The 25,756-nt window shown below is 42.2% G+C and overlaps 1 protein-coding gene across 2 annotated transcripts in view; it reads right to left on the bottom strand.

The window, feature by feature from the left end:
- Positions 1 to 12,372: 12,372 nt before the first annotated feature.
- The window catches only part of MIIP (migration and invasion inhibitory protein), a 29,768-nt gene continuing 16,384 nt past the window's right edge, over positions 12,373 to 25,756 (bottom strand). For both annotated transcript variants that reach the window (XM_089681626.1, XM_089681627.1), the window contains exons 6-10: positions 24,753 to 24,817; positions 24,548 to 24,674; positions 21,132 to 21,228; positions 19,097 to 19,219; positions 12,373 to 13,483 (exon numbers count right to left, since the gene is read on the bottom strand). In XM_089681626.1, the coding sequence (XP_089537752.1) occupies positions 13,391 to 13,483; positions 19,097 to 19,219; positions 21,132 to 21,228; positions 24,548 to 24,674; positions 24,753 to 24,817 (505 nt within the window). In that variant the 3' untranslated portion in view covers positions 12,373 to 13,390. The remainder of the gene's footprint in view (positions 13,484 to 19,096; positions 19,220 to 21,131; positions 21,229 to 24,547; positions 24,675 to 24,752; positions 24,818 to 25,756) is intronic.

Genomic DNA, 25,756 nt, shown 5'->3' with positions numbered 1-25,756 from the left:
CTCTGAGTTTTTCCATCATTCTCTGTTCCTCTTTTTCCTTTCTCTTCTGATCTCGTCGCTTCATCTCTGCTGTTAACCACTTAGCTTCCTCCCTCCTTCGAACTTCTTCCTGCTGCTGCCTCTCTTCTATTATTTTGTTTTCCCATTTTCTCTTCTCATCCTCTCGGAGTTTGTCCATCTTTTTCTGTTCCTCCTGTTTCTTTCTCCTCTGTTCTGCTTGTCTCTTTTCCTCTGTTTTTTTCCAATTCTCTTCCTCCCTCTTGCGAAATTCTTCCAGCTGCTTCTCCTCTTCTCTTCTTTTGTTTTGCCAATTTCTCGCTTCCTCCTCTCTGATTTTATCCATCATTCTCCGTTCCTCCTCCTCCTTTCTCTTCTGTTCTTCTCTCTTTAGCTCTGCTTTTCTCCAATTAGCTTCCTCCTTCCTGCGAATTTCATCCATCCGCTGCATGTCTTCTATTTTTTTGTTTTCCCATTTTCTCTCCTCCTCCTCTCGGAGTTTTTCCATCTTTTTCTGTTCCTCCTCTTTCTTTCTCCTCTGTTCTGCTTTTCTCTTTTCCTCTGTTTTTTTCCATTTCGCTTCCTCCCTCTTGCAAAATTCTTCCTCTTCTCTTTGTTTGTTTTGCCACTTTCTCTCCTCCTCCTCTCTGATTATATCCACCATTCTCTGTTCCTCCTCCTCCTTTCTCTTCTGTTCTTCTCTCTTTAGCACTGCTGTTATCCAATTCGCTCCTTCCCTCCTGCGAATGTCATCCATCCGCTGCGTGTCTCGTGCTTTTTTGTTTTCACATTTTCTCTCCACCTCCTCTCTTTTTTCCTTCCTTCTCTGTTCCTCCACCTCTCTTTTTTCCTTCCTTCTCTGTTCCTCCGCCTCTCTTTTTTCCCTCCTTCTCTGTTCCTCCTCCTCCTTTCTCTTCTTCTCCATCATCTTCTGCTCTAATTCCATCTTTTCCGCCTTCCTTTTCCTGCGATCTTCTTCATACCACCTCTTCCTCCCTTTCCTCAGTTCTTCCCACATAATATCTTCCTGAACTCGGAAGCAAGATGTTGTGCGCTTCACCTATAAATGAAAACAAAGCGATTAGTGGACGTTCAGATTTACATTACATCGGCAGTAATTTGGATTTTGTTTTGTATGGTTGATTATATAATTGTGACGTTTCTGTAGAATATTTTCATCTGCATCACATAAAGTGTATGTAAACCCATATTCCATGTCTCACTATGTCTGGCATCGCCCCTCACTGTATACAGTGTATGTAGAGCCAAAGCCTTTTGTTCTAGTCTATAGATAGTATAGGGAAGGGTTACAACCCCTATGAAGTTATTTTTTTTTCTGTGTCCAGGAGATTTCCCATCACTTCTTGTCCTAGAGATGCAACAGGAAATGTGAGGAAATCTCTCTAATGTGAATGTAATTCCCTTCTTAGTTGTCACAGGAGTGGGTGTCTCTATTGGAAGATTTTCCTTCACCAATTGCCCAGAATGTTTGGATTAGCACTCCTCAGCGGCAACACAGATCACAAGAAGAAATCAACTCGGCATCTAACTTCTCACCACTCTATCCAAAAATAAAAGACGCCTTTACATATACTTTTAAAGGACAGTTTACCCATGAACAAAAATGCAATATATTGCATATAGACAGTCCTTACATGTTATGGCTGCATTAGTTTTCATTTTTCAGCCTAAGACGATTTTTAGCAAATACAGAAAATATCTGCTGATCTTGCCGAAAAATGCTGGAAATAGACAGCATTACCAAGGTTATCCTCCTTCTGAAAACTGTTAATTTCCCCCCATGTAATTTATAGAAGAACAAAGGCAGGCGTGTTTGTAGTCCCACCTGCGTGGCAGCCATGACTTCTTGTATAGATACAGTGGAGGAGTCAGGGCTGCTGCTGGAAAGCACAGGGACCCATACAGAAAACCTGACAGGGACCCCCAAATAAACTCTGTTTACTAGGCTTCAGTTAGGAATGAACACAGTGAGTGATCAACGCCGAACACTCATTGTGTTTATTCAGGAAAGAAATGGGCTGGTAAATGTGGCATTCATCGGACCCTTCCCCTGCTCTCCGTCCTGAAAGTTCCTATTAGGATCCTATTGCGTGCTTATAGCTGCTGGTGGTAAGGAGAGGAGAGAAGCTGGCAGCATTGTGGGGGTACACAGGGGGGCCTGGGCAGCAAAGGGAAATGTATGGTGCACAAGGAGAGTGATGGCTATGGCAAGGGGACAGTTACTGGAACTGATCCCCTGTATGGCTCTCCCTGCAGTGGCTGAAAGTTGTCGGGAGGGAAAAGAGAAGAATCCAGCTTTCAGCTGCTGCAGAGAGTCATACAGGGGATCGATTCAAGTAGCTTCCCCCCCCCCCCACTGTGCCAATCACACTCCATGTCTACATCCAATTCACCCTACTGCTTGGGTCCCCCTGCTGGCCTGGGCCCCATACAGGAGGACCGGTGGTACCCCCATATCCACAGCCCTGGGAGAGGTGAACATAGCCACCCAGGGACAGGAAATGTGTTCTTCACAGGATATGTAGGTGAAAATTTAGTGAAAAAGTCTGAAAATGAAAACGAATGCAGCCATGTGTCCAAATTAGGTAGATAATGTCATGAGCCCCCCCCCCCCCCATCCCTTTGTGTATGTGCAGTTGTGGGTGGGTGTCATAAGAATAGTGAAAAAAAATACTTACGAATTGGGTCATTTTTGCACTTCTCAGAATTTGTGTGAAAAATCACAACCGCTTAGCAACCGTCAATTAACGGTTACCAAATATGAAGTAGCCGACAATAAACCTGTAAAGAAAGAAAGACAAGATTAATAATACATTCATGTAACTAGACATCACACAAAGTCAGTGCCCATAACTACCACTAACAGCAATCATACGACTGAACAAGAGCCGAGAGGGAGGGGGCAGGGTATGCATCACCAATAACCACCAATGATTGTGGGATCGATTTTAAAAAAAAGAGAGGTGAATATGCAAACCCAAACTTTCCCTCTTTTTTCCATTATCTAATAAAAAATTAAAACCCCGGAGGTCATTGAAGTATAACTAAAGACAAAACTTTTTTTTTTTTGTTTTGGACATAATGGAGATGGATTAGTCCCCCTGGCAGGTTCTTATTGCTGTCTGTGTCCCCGTCAGGGAGATTCACCCTTCACTTCCTTAGCACAGGCTTTTCTAATTAGTGCAAATAATGAGAAATGGTCATATTGTAATAAATGACATTGTACACAGGCTTTTCTGCATAGACCGGGGCGGATTATATTCTATAGGGCGTTGCCCAGCTTTGGTCTTCATGGAACTGCTGCAGGTTGTTTAAACTGAACAGTCAGTTGGGATCTAAAAATAGTTCAAATCACATACTTGCTTGCCCCTCCCCTTTCTCCATAGCATCACACACACACACACTGCAATCTGCGCAGAGCAGAGCAGAACACAACTTACCTCTTCACTCCCCCAGCTACAACTGATTCTCTGCCTGCTCAGTTCTTAAATCACCGTCCCTCCGCTGTGATGTCATCAACAGTGGGCGGAGCCTGGTCATGTGACATGCCAAGCCTTATATGGGCAAAGGAACAAACAAGTCCAGACATGTCTTCTGCGCAGTGCAATGAGGATATTAATGCAATGCTATAATTATTGTTCTTGGTGTCATTAATGAATGTAATGATTTAAATAAATATAAATGTATGTAATTTGTGTAATTGAATATTGTAATGTAATAATTGCAATGCAATGATATAATGTAATCCGTGTTCATGTAATTATTTAAATATAATTAATGTAATTAATTACATGAAAATCATTTTTAATTTCTGCATAGACCGGGGCTGAGCATATTCTATAGGGCTTTGCCCAGCTTTGGTCTTCATGGAACTGCTGCAGGTTGTTTAAACTGAACCGTCAGTTGGGATCTAACAGTAATTCAAATCCTACACCTGCTTGCCCCGCCCCTTTCTCCATATCAACGCACACACACATAATTGATGTGATTGATTATTGTAATGTAATGATTAAATGAAATGATAGAATTTAATGAATGTAATTGTTTAAATAATATAATAATGTCATGATATAATTTGTGGAAAAGCGTGTTACTAATTACAGAGACTGTACATGACATTTGCTTTAATTCCCCCAAAATGTCACCAGCTGAGCTAAACTAAAATATCAGTTAGGATTTAAAACTATCACAGCCAGCATGTCCCTGTATATACATCATTATCTATATGTCCATCTATATATCTATTATATTTAATATCAATAAACTCCATGAACAATAACAAATAATGACAGAAGATCTGGTTGGAGTTTGATTTCCATCAGATCAGATTATTAGGAGAATATAGGAAACCTCAGGATATGTCAGAGTTATATAAATAAGTAGAACAGAACAAAAAACACAACTTACCTCTTCACTCCCCCAGCTACAACTGATTCTCTGTCTGCTCAGCTCTTAAATCACCTTCCCTCCGCTGTGATGTCATCAACCCGGTCATGTGACATGCCAAGCTGGTCATGTGACCAAGCACCATACCATATATGGTCAAAGGCACAAACAAATGCCCAGCCATGTCTCCTGTGCAGTGCAATGGGGATATTAATGTCATGATATCGGTGTCATTAATGAATGCAATTATTTAAATAATATTAATGTAATTGATGTAACTGATTCATGTAATGTAATGATTTAATTAAATGATATTAATTTAATGAATGCAATTGTTTAATATAATAACGTCATGATATAAGTTGGGGAAAAGCGTGTTACTAATTACAGAGACTGTACATGACATTTGCTTTAATTCCCCCAAAATGTCACCAGCTGAGCTAAACTAAAATTTCAGTTAGGATTTAAAACTATCACAGCCAGCATGTCCCTGTATATACATCATTATTATCTATCTGTCCATCTATATATCTATCTATTATATTTAACCCCTCGCCCTCCAGAGGATTTACCCTCCTTAATGACCACGCCTCTTTTTCTACTCGGCGCTGCACTAATTTAACTGATAATTGCGCGGTCATGCAATGCTGCACCCAAACGAAATTTACATCCTTTTTTCACACAAATAGAGCTTTCTTTTGCTGGTATTTGATCACCTCTGCGCTTTTTATTTTTTGCTCTATAAACAAAAAAAAAAAAAAAATTTTGCAGAAAAACAATATTTTTTACTTTTGGCTATAAAAAATATATATTAAACGCAAACTTATAAATTTAGGCCAAAATTTATTCTGCTACATGGTTTTGGTAAAAAAATCCCAATAAGTGTAAATTGATTGCTTTGTGTGAACGTTATAGCGTCTACAAACTGTGCTACAGATACTGCAATTTACACAGCTTTTACTTTCTGACTGCCCATCACATTTCTTGAGGTGCTAAAATACCAGGACAGTACAAACACCTCCAAATGACCACTTTTCGGAAAGTAAACACCCTAAGCTATCTGCTGAGAGGCATATTGAGTCCATGGAAGATTTGTTTTTCCACAAGCTACTGGAAAACAAATTTTTTTTTTTTATTTTTTAAATAAAGTTGTCATTTAAATGATTTATTTCTAAATATATTGGGAGCCTAGCCACATACAGGAGCCTGAAATCCAATGACCACTTTGAAAGCCTGAAGGTGCGTAACTTCCTCATTTCACTTCCTCACTACCTATCACAGTTTTGGAGGCCCTGAAATGTCAGGATAGCACCAACCCTCCCCACCCCACCCCTAAATTACCCCTTTTTGGAAAGTAGACACCCCAAGGAATTTAAAAAGAGGCATGGTGAATATTTTGCAGATCTCATTTTTTCTCACAAGGTTTTGAAATATGAAAAAAGAAATATTCACCATGCTTCTCATCAAATTCCTTGGGGTGTCTACTTTCCAAAACGTGGTCATTTGGTGGGGGGGTTTGGTGCTATCCTGGAAATTTCAGGACCTTCAACACTGTGATAGGTAGTCAGGAAGTGTAATGAGGAAATAAAGCCTTTTAAAAGCCCGAAAGTGCTTATTGGATTTTGGGGTCCTGTACTTGGCTAGACTGCCAAAACGTCTCTCACATGTGGTACCCCCATACTCGGGAGACGTAGCAGAATGTATTTTGGGGAGCAATTCCACATATACCAATGGCATGTGTGAGCAATAAATCATTTAATTGACAATTTTGTGTAAAAAAAAGAAATTATCTTTGTCATTTTCCAAAAACTTGTGGTAAAAAAATGAATTCTTCTATTCGTTCAACATGCCTCTCAGCAAATAGTTTGGTGTATCTTTTTTCCAAAAAGGGGTCATTTTGGGGGGTGGGGGATTTTATGCCCAGCATTAGAAGTTTGTGCCACACATCACTCACTCTTCAAACCACCTGAAGATCAATTCTTTTCTGACACTTTTTGTTCACATGAAAAAAATCAGTATTTTTTTTGCTAGGAAATTAATTTAAGCCCCAAACATTATATATTTTTTTAAAGCAGACACCCTAATGAATAAAATATTCGCACAGCGATTTTTCAAAAGCAAATTAAAAACAAAAATTCACTTTTTTTACTTTTAATGTACAAAAACACAATACAGTATATTGGCCAATTATTTGGTAAAATATAAAAGATGATGGTATGCCCAGTAAACAGATTCCAAACATGACATTATTTAAAACTGCACATGCCCCGTGCAATGGCGACAAACTGTATACATTTTTAATATCCATAGGCAAGGTTTTAAAAGCCTTTAAAAGCTACCATTTTAGATTTACAGAGGAGGTCTAGTGTTAGAATTACTGCCCTTGAGCTGACGTTCATGGCGATACCTCACATGCATGGTACAACCGCTGTTTACATACCGGCACTGGGTCAATGCTCGTGCACACAGGTGTGCGTGTGTGTGTATGGGGGGGGGGTCAGGTTTTTTTTAAGTTATTTTTATTTTTAAAAAATTATTTTTACACTGCCCCTTTCATTTTTTTTTTTTTCACTTTTAATGCTATCACAGGGAATGCAAATATCCCCAATAACTTCAATGGGCATTGTCATATATTTTTTTTTTTTTCAGAAATTTGGGGTCTATCAGACTCTAGATATCTCCTCTGCCCTTACATTATCTAATCAAACCAAGATCGGTGTGATCAGATGCTTTCCCAATTTACAAATTGCGCTGTTTATATCCTGCGAAACTGAAGTGATGAAATGCTCGTAGCTATCCGACTTAGACTATAGAGATGATTGGCACCATTCTGGTCTGCAATCAGCTCTATGGTTATTTTTTGCTCTATAAAAAAAAGACTGACAATTTTGAGAAAAAAACAATATTTTGGACTTTTTGCTATAACACACCCAGTAAAAAAATTTAAAAATCACATTTTGTCATAAACTTAGGCCAAAATGTATTCTGCGACATGTCTTTGCTAAACAAAAATCCCAATACGTGTAAATTAATTGATTTACGTGAAAGTTATAAGATTTACAAATGGCGGTGTATATATACTAGAATTTACATTTTTTTATACTAATAATGGCGGCGATCAGCGACCTATGGAGGCGATCAGTGAATTATGGCGGGACTGTGGCAGACATTCTGACACTGGGGAAAAACTGACTTGGGGTCACTGACATCCCCAGTGACAACAATATAGTGATCAGTGTAAAAAAAAACCCACTGCCACTTTGTAATTATTGGGAAGGAAGGGGTTAACTTTTGGAGAAAATCAAAGGGTTAACTGTGTGAGCGGAGTGTTTCACTAGGGGGCGGTAGTGTGCTCTTCACAGGTACACACTGATCTGGAAAGCTGAACTCTGCTATCTGGTACAGTGTGCTGGAAACTGACAGGGAGGAGAGCTGCAGTGTAAACACATTTTTCTCCTTCACTGACGTGCGTTGATGAGGTGGCACTTATAGGCAGCACTAATGGGCACTGATAGGCTGCACTGATGAGGCGGCACTGATGGGCGTTGATAAGGAGGCACTGATGATGCTGCACTGACATGCAGCAATGATGGGCACTGATAGTTGGCACTGGTGGGCACTGATAGGCTGCACTGGTGGGCATTGATGAGGAGGCACTGATGATGCTGCACTGATATGCAGCAATGATGGGCACTGATAGGCGGCACTGACTTGACAGCACTGACTGGCACTGCTGGGTGCTGATTATCAGGGCACTGATCATCACTGCCAATCTGCTGTGTGACATTTGCCGGTTATCGGCAGTACTTTCCTCGTGCCGTCACAGCGTGAGGAAAGTGCTACTGATAACCGGCAAATGTATTTACTCGGTGATCTGCTGTGTCATTGGAGACAGCTGATCACGTGGTAAAAGGCCGCTGTGATTGGCCTTTACTTCATCACACGATCAGCTGTGTCCGTAGGTTGTGAAGTGGTTACAATTGTCCTATTGTTGGCCAATTGCACACTGCTGTATTCTCTGCGGTATCTTTTTTTTTCACTTTAAAAATGTTATTGATTTCAACAAAGAGGTGATACAGAGTAATAAAAGCGTTTAGAAGTGCTGTAATGACATTTCTGAGCAGATGACATTCAGGTAACACACTATATTCGTATATACAGGATGAACTCCAGGAAGAGATGGTGTGCATCCTGACCCGGGTATCAACCAAAACAAAGAGAGAAAAATAAGAGAGCTACATAAGGTACGTTGAAGCAATTCAAGCCAAGTTTTGTCATCATATAATCATCGATGGGGGTGATCAGATGGGTTTCACCACAAATATTCCGGTGACAGGCAGAAACTGTGTGATGAGAGGGTCACTGGAGAGATCATTTAGTCAGGGTGACCAATTTGCTAGAAATTTGGGGATTTTTAAATGAGCTTTAGCAAACACATATTCCATATTTAGAATTTGGTTAGGAATTGAAATAAGTTGTGGAATATTTGGTGGTGTTTGATTTTTCCAGGTGCGAGCAACAGATAGGCGTGCTGCTATCAAGATGTGTGTGATAATGGAGTGGTACTGACTAAGCCATCGCTCCAGGCTAATTCCGAGCAGCGCCAGTTGGGGTGTAAGATCATGGGATATACCTGGAATTCTTCTAATTAGGGACTGTACATCAATCCAAAAAGAAATTCAAATAGGGCAAGTCCACCAGATGTGTACTGTTGTTCCTCTATGGCCACAATTTCTCCAGCAAGCTGGAGAGTTGAATGGAAAGAGATGGGAGAGTGTTGCTGGTGTGTAATACCAGTTGTGAAGGATTTTTGGGCTCTCTCCCAGTGGATGAGATTTCTGGAGAATCGTAGGGTAGATTGAGTTGCTGCATGCCATTCGGTTAAATCCAGCTGGAAGTTGAGCGATTTGTCCCAAGTTTCCATGGAAGGCAATATTTGTTCTGCGCATTGGGAATGTAGCAGTTTATAGATGTGTGAGATTCCTTTTAACGAGGATGATGGATGTTCAAAGAAGCGTATGATATCTCTCTGCAGTATCTTAATTCTTTCATTAAAACCTCAGTCTGAGCTCTTTGTCTCTAGTAAATTTGGGCCTAGTCTTGTCATGGGAATTGTCCTGCCATTGTTCTCCATGTAGTAAAAAAACCTGTTAATGCATTTCATGTTTTCTCTAGTACATTTTAACCAGTTCTCTCATTAGAAAAATGCCCTGCTGCTGGCTAATGTTACATGTTTATCCTCTGCAGTCACTCACAGTGGAACTTTCTCTATCAACATGGACTATTTTAAATCCTTATGCTGCTAGCATGACTAAATGGATAGGAAGTATAATATATTTATTTGGTTTACATATTTTTTTTCACATTTCTTCAGTTACTTCCTGTTTTCCAGCTTAGCAGAAATTGTCCAGCAGCAGGACAGATGAAAAAAGGGACATCCACGGTGAACTACCGGCTGATTTCTTTCCATCTTTGAAATCGGGCCTTTTACCATCTGATGAAAAAGCGTGTCGCTAATAATGATAAATAGAAAAGAAAATGATTTTAAAACTGAAATGATTCAGATTGGAATGCTGCTGCTTTATGTAAGCCAAGCTAGATGGAAAAGAAAAAAAATCAATTTCACAGCCCTAATATGCACTGCCAAGGTACACTGTTACACTCGGTTCACATCTGTGCTGGTGGTGCCGCTGCAGGACCCGCACAAATACCTGCAGCCGCACCACCCACACAGAGGAAGGCGGGGGCCAATAATTCTAATGGCACACCACCCACACTGGAAATCGCAACCATACTGGGTTCCCGTGCGGGCTGCGATTTCCTAAGTAGTGCAGGGACTTCTTCCCTGAGTGTCCCAGGGCACGGGGGTCCATGCAAATTAATGCAAATCGCGGCCCGCACAGATGTGAACCCGGGGTAACTGGGACTGTCAGTGAAAATCATACTGTTCTGTAACTCCATACACAGCTTCAAGGCATTCCCAAGCATATTATTAACCCCTTGCCCTCCTGTGGATTTACCCCCCTTCCTGACCAGGCCATTTTTCATGATACGGCGCTGCGTTACTATAACTGACAATTGTGCGGTCCCAAATTAAATTTACGTCCTTTTTTTTCCCACGAATGGAGCTTTGATTGATTGGTATTTGTTTTTATTTTTTGCACTATAAACAAAAAAAGACCGAAAATTTTGAAAAAACTCCCCATATTTTTGACTTTTTGCTATTAACCATTTGCCGCCCGCCCTATGGCCTAATGGCGGCCGGCAAATGTCATCAGCGTTCCGGGTGGACGCCATATTGCGTCCTCCCGCACATGTGCAGATTGCGCTCCTGCAGAGCCGCGCAGAGGAGCGATCTGTCACCGGCCGTGTACCTCGGACACGGCCGATGACAGATCTGGGTATCGGCCCCCGTTGCCGGTACCATGTGACCTGCGGTGACCAACCACAGCAGGTCACATGACAGTTGTATACAATGGATGGCTTCATTCATGCCATCCATTGTATACTAGTGTCTAGCTGTGAATGGTCACAGCTAATCACATGCACATGTCATGTGATTAGCTGTGGCCAAATCACAGCTAAGCACAAAAAAAAAAAAAAACCCTGAATGAATGGATGTCATTCAGGTAAATGATTGCTTATAGCAAAGTCATTCTTTGCTATAAGCAAATAGTGTGAAAAAAAAAAATACTGATCATATTGGTGACAATATGTAAAAAAAAAAATTGTGAAACTAATTTTTTTAATTTTTTCATTTTCGGGAAAATTATGACAAAAAAAAATACAACTTCAAAAAATTTGCCATGCCTGTTATGAAGTACGTCGGACTGTCTACTCTGCAAAAAGGGGTCATTTGGGGGATATCTGTACTGTTCTGACATTTGGGGGATATCTGTACTGTCCTGACATTTGGGGGATATCTGTACTGTCCTGACATTTGGGGGATATCTGTACTGTCCTGACATTTGGGGGATATCTGTACTGTCCTGATATTTGGGGGATATCTGTACTGTTCTGACATTTGGGGGATATCTGTACTGTCCTGACATTTGGGGGATATCTGTACTGTCCTGACATTTGGGGGATATCTGTACTGTTCTGACATTTGGGGGATATCTGTACTGTCCTGACATTTGGGGGATATCTGTACTGTCCTGACATTTGGGGGATATCTGTACTGTCCTGACATTTGGGGGATATCTGTACTGTTCTGACATTTGGGGGATATCTGTACTGTTCTGACATTTGGAGGATATCTGTACTGTCCTGACATTTGGAGGATATCTGTACTGTCCTGACATTTGGGGGATATCTGTACTGTTCTGACATTTGGGGGATATCTGTACTGTTCTGACATTTGGGGGATATCTGTACTTTCCTGACATTCTTGGACCTCAAGAAATTAGATTGGCCGTTACCCATGAGCCTGTTTTTATATTCTAAGATGTGAGTTACTAATCTTTTTATTAAATACCTTCACAGTACACAGAGGCGCTGTGTTTTTGTTTTCCCTTCTGCAGAGTTATGCTTCACTCCTACGCAGCTTGCCCTTAGTGCCTACTGGACTACCTTCACCCCTGCCCATTTGGAACTCATTAAACATACATGGACTGCCGCACCATGCGCCTGTTATCCCTTTTGTAATGAATACTGCAACCACTTCCCCCAGGTGGACGTCTTATGAAGTCATCCGTTTGAAATGGTTATACCAGAATGATGCCTGCAGCTACAGTACACTCAGCTAGCAATTCCCTGTAATGCATAAGCGATGTGAGTAACAAAGTGATACATATATTGTTTAAGAACAAACAAGGCTTTATTTTCATGATATTGTCTTGCAAAAATAAATTTTTCTTTTTATGCATTCCGTAGACAAAAAATTTAAGAAAACGAAAAAAAAAATTTAAAATTTTTCCCATTTCCACCAAAGTTCTTAAAAAAAAAAAAAAAAAAAAAGTGCTTCCGTTGAATACAAACGTATTTTTATTTGATAACTTGTCCTGTTTAAAATTACAATAAAAAAACTAATTTTGGTAAAAAGCACTGCAAACGTTTTTTTACAAAGGAAATAAAGGTTGCTGTTTTTCCATTTTGTGCTTTAAAACGTACAAAACACTGTAAAAACCAAAACACACACACAAAAAAAAGACAAATAAATGAAAAAAAAGCCTACTAGTTAATTGAATCAAAAATAAGAAAAAAAAAGGAAAATAGTTGAAGGGAAGGAGTTTATCAGGGCTGATTCGGTTAAACTAAAGGTTAATAAGGAAATGTATTCAAATTTTTTTTTAAATTGACTTGTTAGGTTGCTTTAACGGACATCATACGCAGCCCAAAGTTCATCCCTTTGATCTGCGGAGGAATGAAACAGATACAGAAATGTCGCAGTTGGAGGAACTTCTGTACATAGACAGCAAATCCTGATTTCATTTTCAGAGGCAAGAACTGCGAGCAATTGCCAGAAGGGGGGGCGGCAGGGGGGTGGAGGGACTGGATGTGCTACACACATCCTGTATACCTTGATTACGTTTTCTGGGCATGTGTAGCACGCCCACTGTCCTCAACTGCTTAAGAAAGAAGCTGCACCTGTATCCAAAGAAAGTCATGTTATGCATGTATGCTCAACTGAGCTGTAACGTCTATAGCCAGCTACAGACCTGCTCTCAGATACTAGGAGCAGTAAAGTACAGTCACTGTGCTGCGCTAGTAAACAGGAAGTGGACACGCAAATGTATAAAAGATAAACAGAGGATTGAAGACATAAAAGCACATATAGATCAGATTATTTATATAATGTATTTAACAATCACATATAGTGTATATTCATAAAAAAAATAGATTCATGTTAAAATCGGTGCACTATGTCCCTTGGCAAAAGGTTTTTCACAGCCGCTTTTGGTTATTGTTCTTCCCTGAGAAATATAGTTTATGGATGGAGTTAAGGAGACATTCTGCTTCTTCTTGCCTGCATACAGACTACAGACTATTTGTCTGTATTGTGATGGAATGCGATGGAGCGGGACATATTCAGAAGATTCTCAGACCTCGCCCTCGAAGCGTAGTAAGGTGCATTGTCCTGGAAATGGAAGCATATACATTGGTTATCACTGCAGGGATGAGCTTGTATTTTTAACTCCTAGTCAGCTGTCATTCCCGGGCCAATTAGCTGCAGGCAGAGGATTCCCCACACTGCAGCTGACATGCAGAAAAGGGAGGGGATGCTCGTGATACCGATGACCCAACAAGGAGTCATGGCCAGATTAGGTCAATGACTGGCAAGCTACAGGCTTGTGAATCAGTAGTGACCCCCCACCCCCCCTGCAACATGTGATCACTCCACTGTAGTGCAAGCAGGCACAGCCTACATGGGAGTGACAACTCTGCTCTGAATTCAGGAGCAAGGCAGCATCGTTGCCACACCATTATAGATGTGGCAATGATGAACAGTGACAGGAGCATTAGGTATTTGTGAGACTTTGCAGGGGGTGCTAAGAGAAAAACTAAGTGCAGGTACACTTACAATAAAGCATACCTTTCTTTATGGGAGGCCATAGTTCTACTTTAAATAAGTTTGACCCTCAAAAAATAACGTAGCCCTTACAAGATCAATCAGTTTCAACATACTATAATACACACACACACACACATATAACTAGATTAACCACTTCCTGTCCGGCCCATGTACATAAACGGCCGGACAGGAGCAGTGCAGGAGCGGGTTGCTGTTTATAAACGGCCCCCGCATTTACTGCTTGTGCGCGCTCCCTGGGAGCGTGCGACACTGCAATCCGGTGCCCACTGTGTCCTCCAGTCCAGTGAATACCAATTGCTGTACAAGACCTCTCTGTGAGGTTCCGATCATGTGATCACTGATTGGCCAATCAGTGATTACATGAATAGTAGTAAGCAAGATGTCACTTCCTGATATCATTGCTTACTACTAGTGAAATCTGTGAATGATCACAGAGGTCACATGGTACAAGGCTATTCACAACAGCCTTGTACCATGTGACAAGCTGTGACCAATCACAACTCTCACAGTATTTCTCAATGGCTGCAGGAATGCAGCCACAGAGGAGAAATTGCTTTTACAGTCTTTATGGGTGTAAAAAAAGAATCAAAAATCTTTATCACCCCCCACAAGTAGTACAGTGTAACTATGTTGACACTGTGCTGCTAGGGTGACAGTATGTTAAAATACAAAAAAAACAAAAAACAAAACAAATAATATAAAAAAAATAATAAAAATGTAAAAACATTTTTTGAAAAATTATAATAATTTTTGGTTATAAACGAATTTGGGTTATTTTTTTTTACTAAAAAAGTTTGCTGAATATATTTTGGCCAAGATGTATGAAGAAATATTATTTATTTGCAAAATTTATAAGAAATTTTTTTTTCAAAATGTTTGGACTTTTTCATTTATATAGCAAAAAAAATAAAAGTCCCAGTGGTGACTAAATATCACCAAAATAAAGTTTTATCGGTCTCAAAAAAATGCAAAAAATTTCATATGGGTACAGTGTTGCATGACCGCGCAATTGTCATTCAAAGTGTGATAGCGCTGAAAGCTGAAAATTGGCCTGGACAGGAAGGGGGTAAAAGTGTCCGGACTTGAAGTGGTTAATATTATAAAATGTGGAGTCCAAGGGCGTGAATATTTGTGCAAAGCATTGTAGCCTGCAAGCGGTCCGCCCTTACTATAATCACCATACTGCCATTCTGCTATTGGACAGCCATGACGAAGGGGACGGCACTGCTGCCGAAACTCGTTAGATTCACTTGTTACCTGCGAACTGCAAAATTAAAAAACCTTCATAAATATACCCTCAAGTGTGACCAACGTTTACACCAAGCGCACCTCTATACTCACCATAGCTGCTATGATCATATTATTGGTCTCGTTGTGGATAAACACTACATATTGCACCCTTTAGATGTGTTTTGTGAATATGTGAAATTCCCAGTTCAGTAAACCAAAAAGGACATTGGCTGGGGTGCCAAATTCCATGAACCTGCATTTTGATCTCAAGCTCTAGGCAAACTTTTGGGAGTGCAAATAACCAATAAAGTGCTGTGTGTGTCCACCTGGAGAGACTTCCCCTTCATTCTTAAGCTGATAACAGCTGTATATGGAACTGGAAGCGAGGGGAAAGGGTTAGGCTTAGTTTACACTTGCAGTTGTGGGATGGTAAAAAGACGCTGCTGAGCTATGTTTACCACACCCATCCACTCCCCGTATGCAGTAAAGGCAGCTGTATAGGGATAAATACATTCTGCTGCTGCAATACTTTGCATTGAGACGCAGCAAAAATGAACCCACTATTGCCTTTGATGGGCAGTACCACCCACTGTGCACAACCTATTTCAAGGGAATGGGGCCATGGTGCAGGCTTTTAGGGGTTAAAACAGGAGGTGACAAAGTGCCTCCTCAATGCCTGTCAAACACCCTCTGAAAGGCAATCTGTTGTGGATCGCTCTTCAGAGGGCACTGCTGGTGTAAATGTTAGCGGCTATTAGAGGCTCTGTATTTTGTACTGTCATCTGTGTCCACCGAGGTCATTTTCTTTCATCTGTATAGGGTATATCTCAACAAGACAGCCAGAAACAACTAAAAAGGGGCTCCAACCTAAAACTAAACAATAACAAATGCTGGCTGAAGTTCTATACCAGCACACCTAAGCTGTGTGCCCAACTCACAATATAAACAAAAACCTAGGTGTGAAAAGGGCAATATTATTATTACATCGCGTTTATACAGCGCCAAAGGGTTTGCTCAGCGCTGTACAATAGAGTGGGGGACAGAACATGAAACAGAACAGCAACTACAAACAGCACACGAGGGGTTAGAGGGCCCTACTCTTTCCAGCTTAAAATCTAGGAGGGAGGGGGTAGTAGCACAGGAGGAAGTGGCTGTGGGGGATGGAGTGGTAGGAGGAATGAAGGAGAACAACTGTTAGGTGAGGGTGGGGTAGGCTTCCCTGAAGAGGTGGGTTTTCAATACATTACAAAATGGCATTGCACTAATTCCTGTCCTAGAGTGACTACACAGCTCCTCCCATCAAGTACAGTGAATTAGTGTGGTCACCAGGGCTGCTGTTAGAAACCATGGGGCCCCATACAGCCAACCTGACAGGGCCCCCAAAAGATATGAAAGTTAGGAATGAACATAGTGAGTGATCACTACCAATCACTCATTGTGTTCATTCAGGAAAGAAAGGGCCTGGCAAATGTGACATGTTTACTGGACACTTCCCCCACTCTCCATCCTGAAGGATCCTATTGTGTGCTTGCAGCTGCTGGTGGGAAGGAGGGGGGGGGGGCACGGCAAGGGAGGGGGCACACAGGGGGGCAATGTATAGTGTACAGGGAGGGGGATGTGTGTGGTGGGGGAGAAATTACTGGAAACGATCCCTCACTCTGCAGCAGCTGACAGCCAGCAGGAGGGAGAGGAGGAGAAGCCAGATTTCAGCTGCGGCAGAAAGAGCCATTCAGAGGTGTGGTTCCGGTAATTACCCCGACCCCCCCATCATGCTGATCACCCTCCCTGCCCACATCCAATTCACCTGGCTGTCTGGCCCCCCTGCTGACATGAGCCCCATACAGGAGGACTGGTGGTACCTCCTTATCCACGACCCTGGTGGTCACCATAGGGTGGGAAATATGTTACTAGCAGGAATTCCAGGTGCAAAAAAAAAGGCAACATAGCTGGAAAAAAAAAACAAAAAACAAAAAGGTAGCCACTACATCTAAGGACTAGTATGCTGAAATGTAGACTTTGTACTTGGGTTTACCTATTCCTTAGAGCCTTGGCCATGGGTAGCCCATAACGGCTATGCGCACACTTCTGAGGCCCCGTACAAATGTACAAATGTTCATGCCGCTGATTTCACTGTAAAACTAAATAGTATACCAGGATATGTAAGTATGTTACTATATGTAAGTAAACTGATCAAAAAGAGTCCGCACTGCAGTGCAGGACTGAACAGGATTACAGAGGGGCCGTAGGTCAGGTTGGGGTACAGAACTGCAGGTCGGATAGGATTTGGTTTTTACCTATGAGAAACGTTTCCTGTGCTTTGAGCGCAAAAGGAAACCTATCCTGTAAGAACTACGGACGTTACGCTACAAAAATGCTAGGTGTCTGGCTGTTTTGTCAAACCTCTGGCTTCAATAATTTGAGTTAGGCCTCATGCACATTGAGCGTTTAGCTCCGGTGCATGAGACTCTGGAGCAGGGGCGGACTGACAACTCATGGGGCCCCCGGGCAATAGGGGATCATGGGGCCCCTGTGTCCTTGCCCAAACTCAAAAAAGCCTATGAAAAAGGTACCAGGGGCATCTCATGGGGCCCCCTACTGACCCCTGGCCCTCGGGCAGTGCCCGAGTTTCCAAATGGTCAGTCCGCCCCTGCTCTGGAGTTTAGGTGCGGGAGGAAGGGATGGGGGTGCACTGTGCAGTCCTGCTGCAGGCTGCCTGTAAAAGTCTATGGGAGGCTGGCAGCTGCTGCGGCTGGATGATGGAACTTATATTTAGGGCAGGCAGCACCCAAGGACAGCTGCCCAGAGCAAAGCCTGCAAGTATGCAGATAGTCAGAAGCCCTCATTTCCATATTTGCTGCCAGCAACTAACATTTCCAGAAGGGGGCAGTACTCAGTCTCCAGCAGTCGGCTGTAATCTGACAGCAGTCTTCAGCCAGCCATAGATGGATCGAATCTCAGCCAGTTCAGCGGGGGCCAGCTGAGATTTCATCCATTTATGGGCAGGCAGGTTGTACTGGGGTCGATCCATCAATCGACTTCAGTACAACCAGAATTTTTGTGTAGCAGTTATAGCCACTAGCAGTGACCATTGTGTTGTACTGGCAGGGAAGGCTCCCCACTGGCAGAACCCAATAGCTCCGTGGGAGGCATGGACAACACAGCTCAGTGTTGATGGGGAATGGAGTGATTTTCTTTCCTTCCATTCGTGGAAGAAGGAAAGTAAATCAAATCATGGGCAGCACAGTGGCTAAATGGTTAGCACTTCTGCCTGGCAGTACTAGGGTTGTTGGTTTGAATCCCAGCCACGGCACCACCTGCCTGGAGTTTGCATGTTCTCCCTGTGCGGGTTTCCTCCGGGTACTCCAGTTTCCTCCCACACTCCAAAGACATGCTGGTAGGTGAATTGGCTCCTGTCTAAATTGGCCCTAGTGTGTGTATGTATGAATGTAAGTTATGGACCTTAGATTGTACACCCCTTGAGGGTTAGGGACTGATGTGAATGTACACAATGTATGTAAAGTGCTGCGTAAATTAACGGCGCTATACAAGTACCTGAAATAAATAATAATATCATCTATGGCCTGCTTTTACAACAGCTGCAGGCTCTAACCTATCTCTTGTGTTGGAGATGAAACTCCCATTGTTACCATTGCTGACTTGGTTTGTAAGAGTAAACCTGTCATAACATAGAGGCTGCACTGCTGAAGATGCTGCTTGCCTGGCTGTCTTACTGATCCACCAGCACCAGCAATTCCACTAACTCAGATCAGGAAACTCCTGTTTTGCATAGTTTTACCAGACCAGTGACCAAGAAAGTGCCGAAGCCATTGGAACAGCATGACAGCCAGTTCGATAGCATTTTAAAAAACAGATGAAAGCATGTCCTCTCTCAATATTTCCTGCCTATTGCAGAGTCTGTCTCCTTACCGTGGTTATATTAGAGGACGATGCCCTAGTCACTGCGCTGGGTTCTACAGAAGTTTTCATGTCGAGGCTGCTGACGCGGAGGCCACATGATGGAACGGCATTTTCCCATCCCGCTAAACAATGCTGGAAGACAGGAAATGGATCGTTACATTATTTCAACATGCATTTCCCAGCTGCCTACAACATTCTGGACGAATTATGGAGATTATACGGCCGACCACGGCACCAGCTGAGAAAACAACCAAGCCGAATATCTCCAATATTTACAGAAACGGTTTTCTTGGAACTGAAGTCACCAAATTATGACATGAAAGTACTTTTCTAAAGAAAGACGTTATGAATAGTACAGCCGGCAGATGTCTTCACTCCATTTCAGATGCATAGTGTTGGATCTGGCAGACCAATCACCTTCTACGATTTATAAATCTGCCAATCATTTATTTCACCGATTGTAATTCAGCAGTTCAGCAGGGGCCACCTGAATCTCGATTAGTGTATGTTCTCTGGTGAAGGGACAAGATGGAAAGATTTTCTCAATCAGAGCTTGCAGCCAGCTATGGCCAGCCTGTATCTAAAAGGTCCCTATCTTATATATATATAAAAAATACACACACACACATATATATATATATACATATACACACACACATATATATATATATATATACACACACACACTATATTGCCAAAAGTATCGGGCCTCCTGCCTTTCCACACACATGAACTTTAATGGCCCCCCAGTCTTAGCCCGTAGGGTTCAGTATTGAGTTGGCCCCGCCCTTTGCAGCTATAACAGCTTCAACTCTTCTGGGAAGGCCGTCCACAAGGTTTAGGAGGGTGTCTATGGGAAGGTTGGACCATTCTTCCAGAAGCACATTTGTCAGGTCAGGCACTGATGTCGGGGGAGGAGGTCTGGCTCGCAGTCTCCTCTCTAATTCATCCCAGAGGTGTTCTATGGGGTTGAGGTCAGGACTCTGTGCAGGCCAGTCAAGTTCCTCCACCCCAAACTGGCTCCTCCATGTCGTTATGGACCTTGCTTTGTGCACTGTTGCTCAGTCATGTTGGAACAGGAAGGGGCCATCCCCAAACTCTTCCCATAAAGTTGGGAGCATGAAATTGTCCAAAATGTCTTGGTATGCTGACGTCTTAAGAGTTCCCCTCACTGGAACTAGGGGGCCAAGCCCAACCCCTGAAAAACAACCCCACACCATAATCCCCCCTCCACCAAACTTTACTCTTGGCACAATGCAGTCAGGCAAGAACCGTTCTCCTGGCAACTGCCAAACCCAGACACGTCCATCAGATTGCCAGTCAGAGAAGAATGAATGGTCACTCCAGAGAACACGTCTCCTCTGCTCTAGAGTCCAGTGGCGGCGTGCTTTACACCACAGCATCCGACACTTTGCACAGCACTTGGTGATGTAAGGCTTGGATGCAGCTGCTCGGCCATGGAAACCCATTCCATGAAGCTCTCTACGCACTGTTGTTGTGCTCATCTGAAGGCCACATGAAGTTTGGAGGTCTTTAGCTATTGACTCTGCAGACAATTGTTGACTTCTGTGCACTGTGCGCTTCAGCATGCACTGACCCCGCTCTGTCATGTGACGTGGCCTACCACTTGGTGGCTGAGTTTCTGTTGTTCCCAGTTGCTTCCACTTTGTTATAATCCCACTAATAGTTGAGCGTGGAATATTTAGTAGCCAGGAAATGTCACGGATGGACCTATTGCCCAGGTGGCCACCTATCACGGGACCACGCTTGGAGTCACTGAGCTCCTGAGAGCAACACATTCATTCACCAATGTTTGTAGAAGCAGTCTGCATGCCTAGGGGCTTGATTGTATACACCTGTGTCCATGGAGGGGATTGGAACACCTGAATCCAATGATTTAGAGGGCGGGCCCAATACTTTTGGCAATATAGTGTATATAAACATGCATACATACACACATACATACATACATACATACAAGGGCCAACTTAGATACCAGCATGTCTATCAAAAGATGGAAGTGCAGGGGCATACTGCAACTTACTGATGGCAAGGCCAGGGTGTCTGTGGGGTCGAAACTTTTCCTCCGATGAGCTCTGTACTTGTATGGAGGGAGCAGGGTGGATCTGGGGATACTGACCCTGAAAAAAAAAAAAAAGAAAAAAAAAAGCTATCAAATAAAGAACCAGAAATGGAATGTTCTGTGCACTACATAACAAAGCCAATAATAATGAACGCTAGTAAATATATATAAATATATGTAAAGAAATCATCAAATCATAAGTCCAAAAAAATATATATGTACCAATACCACAAAAAAATATAAAAAACTTTTTAGGTGCAAAAAAACTTTTGTGCAAAAGGAGTGTCTCAATATAAAAAAAGTGTCTCAATATAAAAAAAAAAAAAAAAATTCACCAAAAAACCTTGATAATATAATGGCAGATCATCCATAAAAATATCTTCAGAAACGGAAGCTCTCCAACACACCGATCCTCATCGATCGAAATAACAGGACGAAAAACTTTGTAGTTAATCGAAAATCCACTTCTCCAATAGAAAAAGGACCACCTTCAAACGTATCCATGGGGGGAAATGCCAAGCACTCGAGAGAAACAGAAAGACTTCATGGTGCAATATTATAAAAACCAATTCCTTTATTAGATACTCATTGCACTTACTCAAGAGGTGTCCCAGCCGACACCAGCATCAACAGCAATCACATAAACGAGCCTGACTACTCAGCACATGTGCAATAGCTGGCAGTCAAAAACGTAATGACATCACATCAATCAAGCTCCGCCCAAAGGGAGCTTGATTGATGTGATGTCATTACGTTTTTGACTGCCAGCTATTGCACATGTGCTGAGTAGCCAGGCTCGTTTATGTGATTGCTGTTGATGCTGTTGATGCTGGTGTCGGCTGGGACACCTCTTGAGTAAGTGCAATGAGTATCTAATAAAGGAATTGGTTTTTATAATATTGCACCATGAAGTCTTTCTGTTTCTCTCGAGTGCTTGGCATTTCCCCCCATGGATACGTTTGAAGGTGGTCCTTTTTCTATTGGAGAAGTGGATTTTCGATTAACTACAAAGTTTTTCGTCCTGTTATTTCGATCGATGAGGATCGGTGTGTTGGAGAGCTTCCGTTTCTGAAGATATTTTTATGGATGATCTGCCATTATATTATCAAGGTTTTTTGGTGAAATTTTTTTTTTTTTTTTATATTGAGACACTTTTTTTATATTGAGACACTCCTTTTGCACAAAAGTTTTTTTGCACCTAAAAAGTTTTTTATATTTTTTTGTGGTATTGGTATATATATATTTTTCTGGACTTATGATTTGATGATTTCTTTACATATATTTATATATATTTACTAGCGCAAATTATTTATTAATTGGTACACTTTATATATGGTGGTTTTTTTGCAGCTGGTACACTATTAGTAAGTTATACAATTTTAACCATAGGCGCTATTATTAATTTTTCTTAATAATAATGAACGCTGGACCTCATTTATCAAAGTGTCTGAAAGATGAACTGCCTGTGTTGTCTATAACAACCTACTGCTTTTCAATCCTAAAGCGTTATTTAACCCCCCCGAAAAAAAAAATATATATATATTGCAGCTTACCAATTGTTAGATGTGGAGGCTGCATTAGTTTTCTCCCTTTAGGCTTTTTATTTTAATCTCACCTGGTGATTCTGCCTGTAAGTCTTATATTTCATCTTTCCAACCTTTAATGGACCAAGCTTTCTAGGAGAAGTATCAGAGTATTGAGATGAACTGTTTACCACTGACAGGGGTGTTTACAATGGTCAGCTTTTATTTATGTAAAAACTTTATTCCAAAAATGGAAAAAAAAATGTTCCTGTAACTGCTTAAAAAGTGTTAGCTGGAGTTCGGCTTTAATTTGTTGGTTAAATACACCTAAGTCTGTTAGTCCATCTAACACTACCCTCCCCACAGACTGACAATGCTGCTGTCCAAGTGCACTGAAGTTGATCCATCATTCGACTTCAGTACAACCAGCCTATCTGATTTTTTGCATGCAATTACTGTCGGTGGCTATAGCCGCCAGCAGTGATCATTGTGTTCTGTTGATAGGGATGGCTCGCCGCCGGCAGAACACAATAGCTCTGCGGGAAGGTTGCCTCCATCAACACTGACTGTGCTGATGGGGGAATCAAGTGATTTTCTTTCCTTCCACCCAAGTGTGAGCCAACCACTTGTTTTACTGCATTGTACCACACTGTCAATGTAAAGTTGACCATACGCTATACAATCAGATTGTACATTCTCCTTTAGCATTACCAACAGTTATGCAGTACCTGTTTGATACAATTTGCATAGATAGTTTGGGTAAACTGGGATATAGTTTTGGAATGTACAATCAGATTGTATACTGAGAGGCCAGTTGATTAATGAGAGCTTGCTGATAGGAGGAGCCAATGGTGTACAGCCCTTTTGATAACGTGCTATAGCACGAAACGCATTAAGGAGGAGCCCTAACGCGGTGACGTCACGCTGCTGGAGCAGCACGTGAGGTCCGGCGGCCATTTTGGTTAGTGGCTGATTCAGCCTTTCACATCAGCTCTGCAGTTTTTTCGTTTTGTATGGAGTTTTTGCACAAGTTGTATTATTGAATAGAGGATTTTATATCCTCAAATATCTGTAAGAAGGATTCTTAATACATTTTTTAGCAAAAAATACTACACTATCAGTTTTGTTCTATATATGGCTTGGCTTTGAGCCATCTGCTTGGAGAGACCCCCGGTGGAAGAGGAGCTGTACTGGAGGCTGGTGTCCGGACAGAGGATCCATACTCCTGACTGACCTACTTTAAAAGGGGACCCCGCAGAGAGCATATATTTAATGCACAAATTCCTGGTGTATTTGGTGAGTGCGCAATTCTTACAGATTGGAGCGCGGAGTCACTATTATTTATCACTAAGGAGGATTCATTCCCTGCTGACCACTGCATGTCAAGCCCAGGGGCGGACTGACAACTCATGGGGCCCCCGGGCAATAGGGGATCATGGGGCCCCTGTGTCCTTGCCCAAACTCAAAAAAGCCTATGAAAAAAGGTACCAGGGGCATCTCATGGGGCCCCCTACTGACCCCAGGCCCTCGGGCACTGCCTGAGTTTCCAAATGGTCAGTCCGCCCCTGGTCAAGCCTTCACCTTTCAGCACTTATTGACTATCATTGTTATATTGGGTGCAAACTGGCACCATATGCTTAAGAATTCTTTAGCGCTGCACCTATTTTATTAATTATCTTTTGTTATCTAATCAACAGACTGAGGTAGATGGTGACAGAGCTGCTAAACCACCATGGGAAAAAGTGAAATGACCTGCCTGTGTCTGGATCACAAGACTGGCTGTACAGAATTACTAAACTTTTGTCAGGTAAGACACGTAACACATGGAGGCATTTCACTCTTTGCCTGACAAACCTGACATAAGCCGGTTCATCCAATGTTGTGCGGCGCCTTCCCCTGCGCTTCTTACAGACAGGACAGGCAGACTCCGCTCCTACAGGCGATATAAACAGGCGGCTGTTGACCCTGTAGCAGTAAACACCTAGAAGATATCAAAACCGGAGACATTAATGGAAAGTCTCCAGACTGGATCATAATTATCAGGACAGAATTCACATACATTGGTGAGTGTCCAGCGAGAGGTTCGGCTCTTCCTCAGATTCAGAGGATTGTTCTTGGCCATCTCTAGATACAAAAGCAGTGACACGTTAGGAAATTCAAACAGCTGATAAATCGTAAGTCAGTGTTTACCAAAATCAAGAACATGGGGAAATTACCTTAAACTATCTGGAGGAAAACCCAAAACCAATCTCAGAAAGTATTATTTTACTGAAAGAGTAGTTGATGCTTGGAATTAACTTCTGGCAAAGGTAGGGAGCAGGGGCGGACTGACCATTTGGAAACTCGGGCACTGCCCGAGGGCCTGGGGTCAGTAGGGGGCCCTATGAGATGCCCCTGGTACCTTTTTCATTGGTTTTTTTGAGCTTGGGCGTGGACACAGGGGCCCCATGATCCCCTATTGCCCGGGGGCCCCATGAGTTGTCAGTCCGCCCCTAGAAGGGAGTCCAGATCTCTACTCGAATTAACAAAAACAAACAACAAAAAAAGAGACAAAACAAACCCCCCCCCCCAAAAAAAATGGCAGGCTCGATGGACCACTCAGTGTTTTTCTGCCGTCGCTTTTCTGTTTTGTACTATTAAAAATTCTTTATTTTTGCATGAACTTTTTTTCCAGTCTAAAAGTTATTTTAAACAAGCCACAGACCTATAGGACAATTGGGAAACGATATATTGCTCTACATGTATGTAATATACGCAGAGCTCAATCTCAGTCTTCACGGGACCGAGACTGAGCTCTGCAGTCACTTTTGCAGCAGTTTTCTTATTCCGGTCTACAATCCTTATGTCCTTTTGGTCAGCTGACCATGTCAACCGCGCTTACGCTCGTCAGACAGCGGTTTCCCAGAAACAAAATATGTTGTCATAAACTTTGATACTGTACCTCTTCACAAGGCAAATAAACTGGCAAACTTCAGTCACAGAGGCACCAGCTAAGCGGCACAACCTCTTTGAAGCTCCGTAAGCTCTGACATGCCTCCGTATTACTAGCATCGCATGCAGTGA

The sequence above is a fragment of the Staurois parvus genome, unplaced genomic scaffold, assembly GCF_062004578.1.
Source record: "Staurois parvus isolate SC_StPar_1 unplaced genomic scaffold, SC_StPar_1.0 ptg000274l, whole genome shotgun sequence".
NCBI classification, from domain to species: Eukaryota; Metazoa; Chordata; class Amphibia; order Anura; family Ranidae; genus Staurois; species Staurois parvus.
The sequence above is the reverse complement of the archived record's forward strand: the minus strand, read 5'-3'. Positions and strand labels throughout refer to the sequence as shown.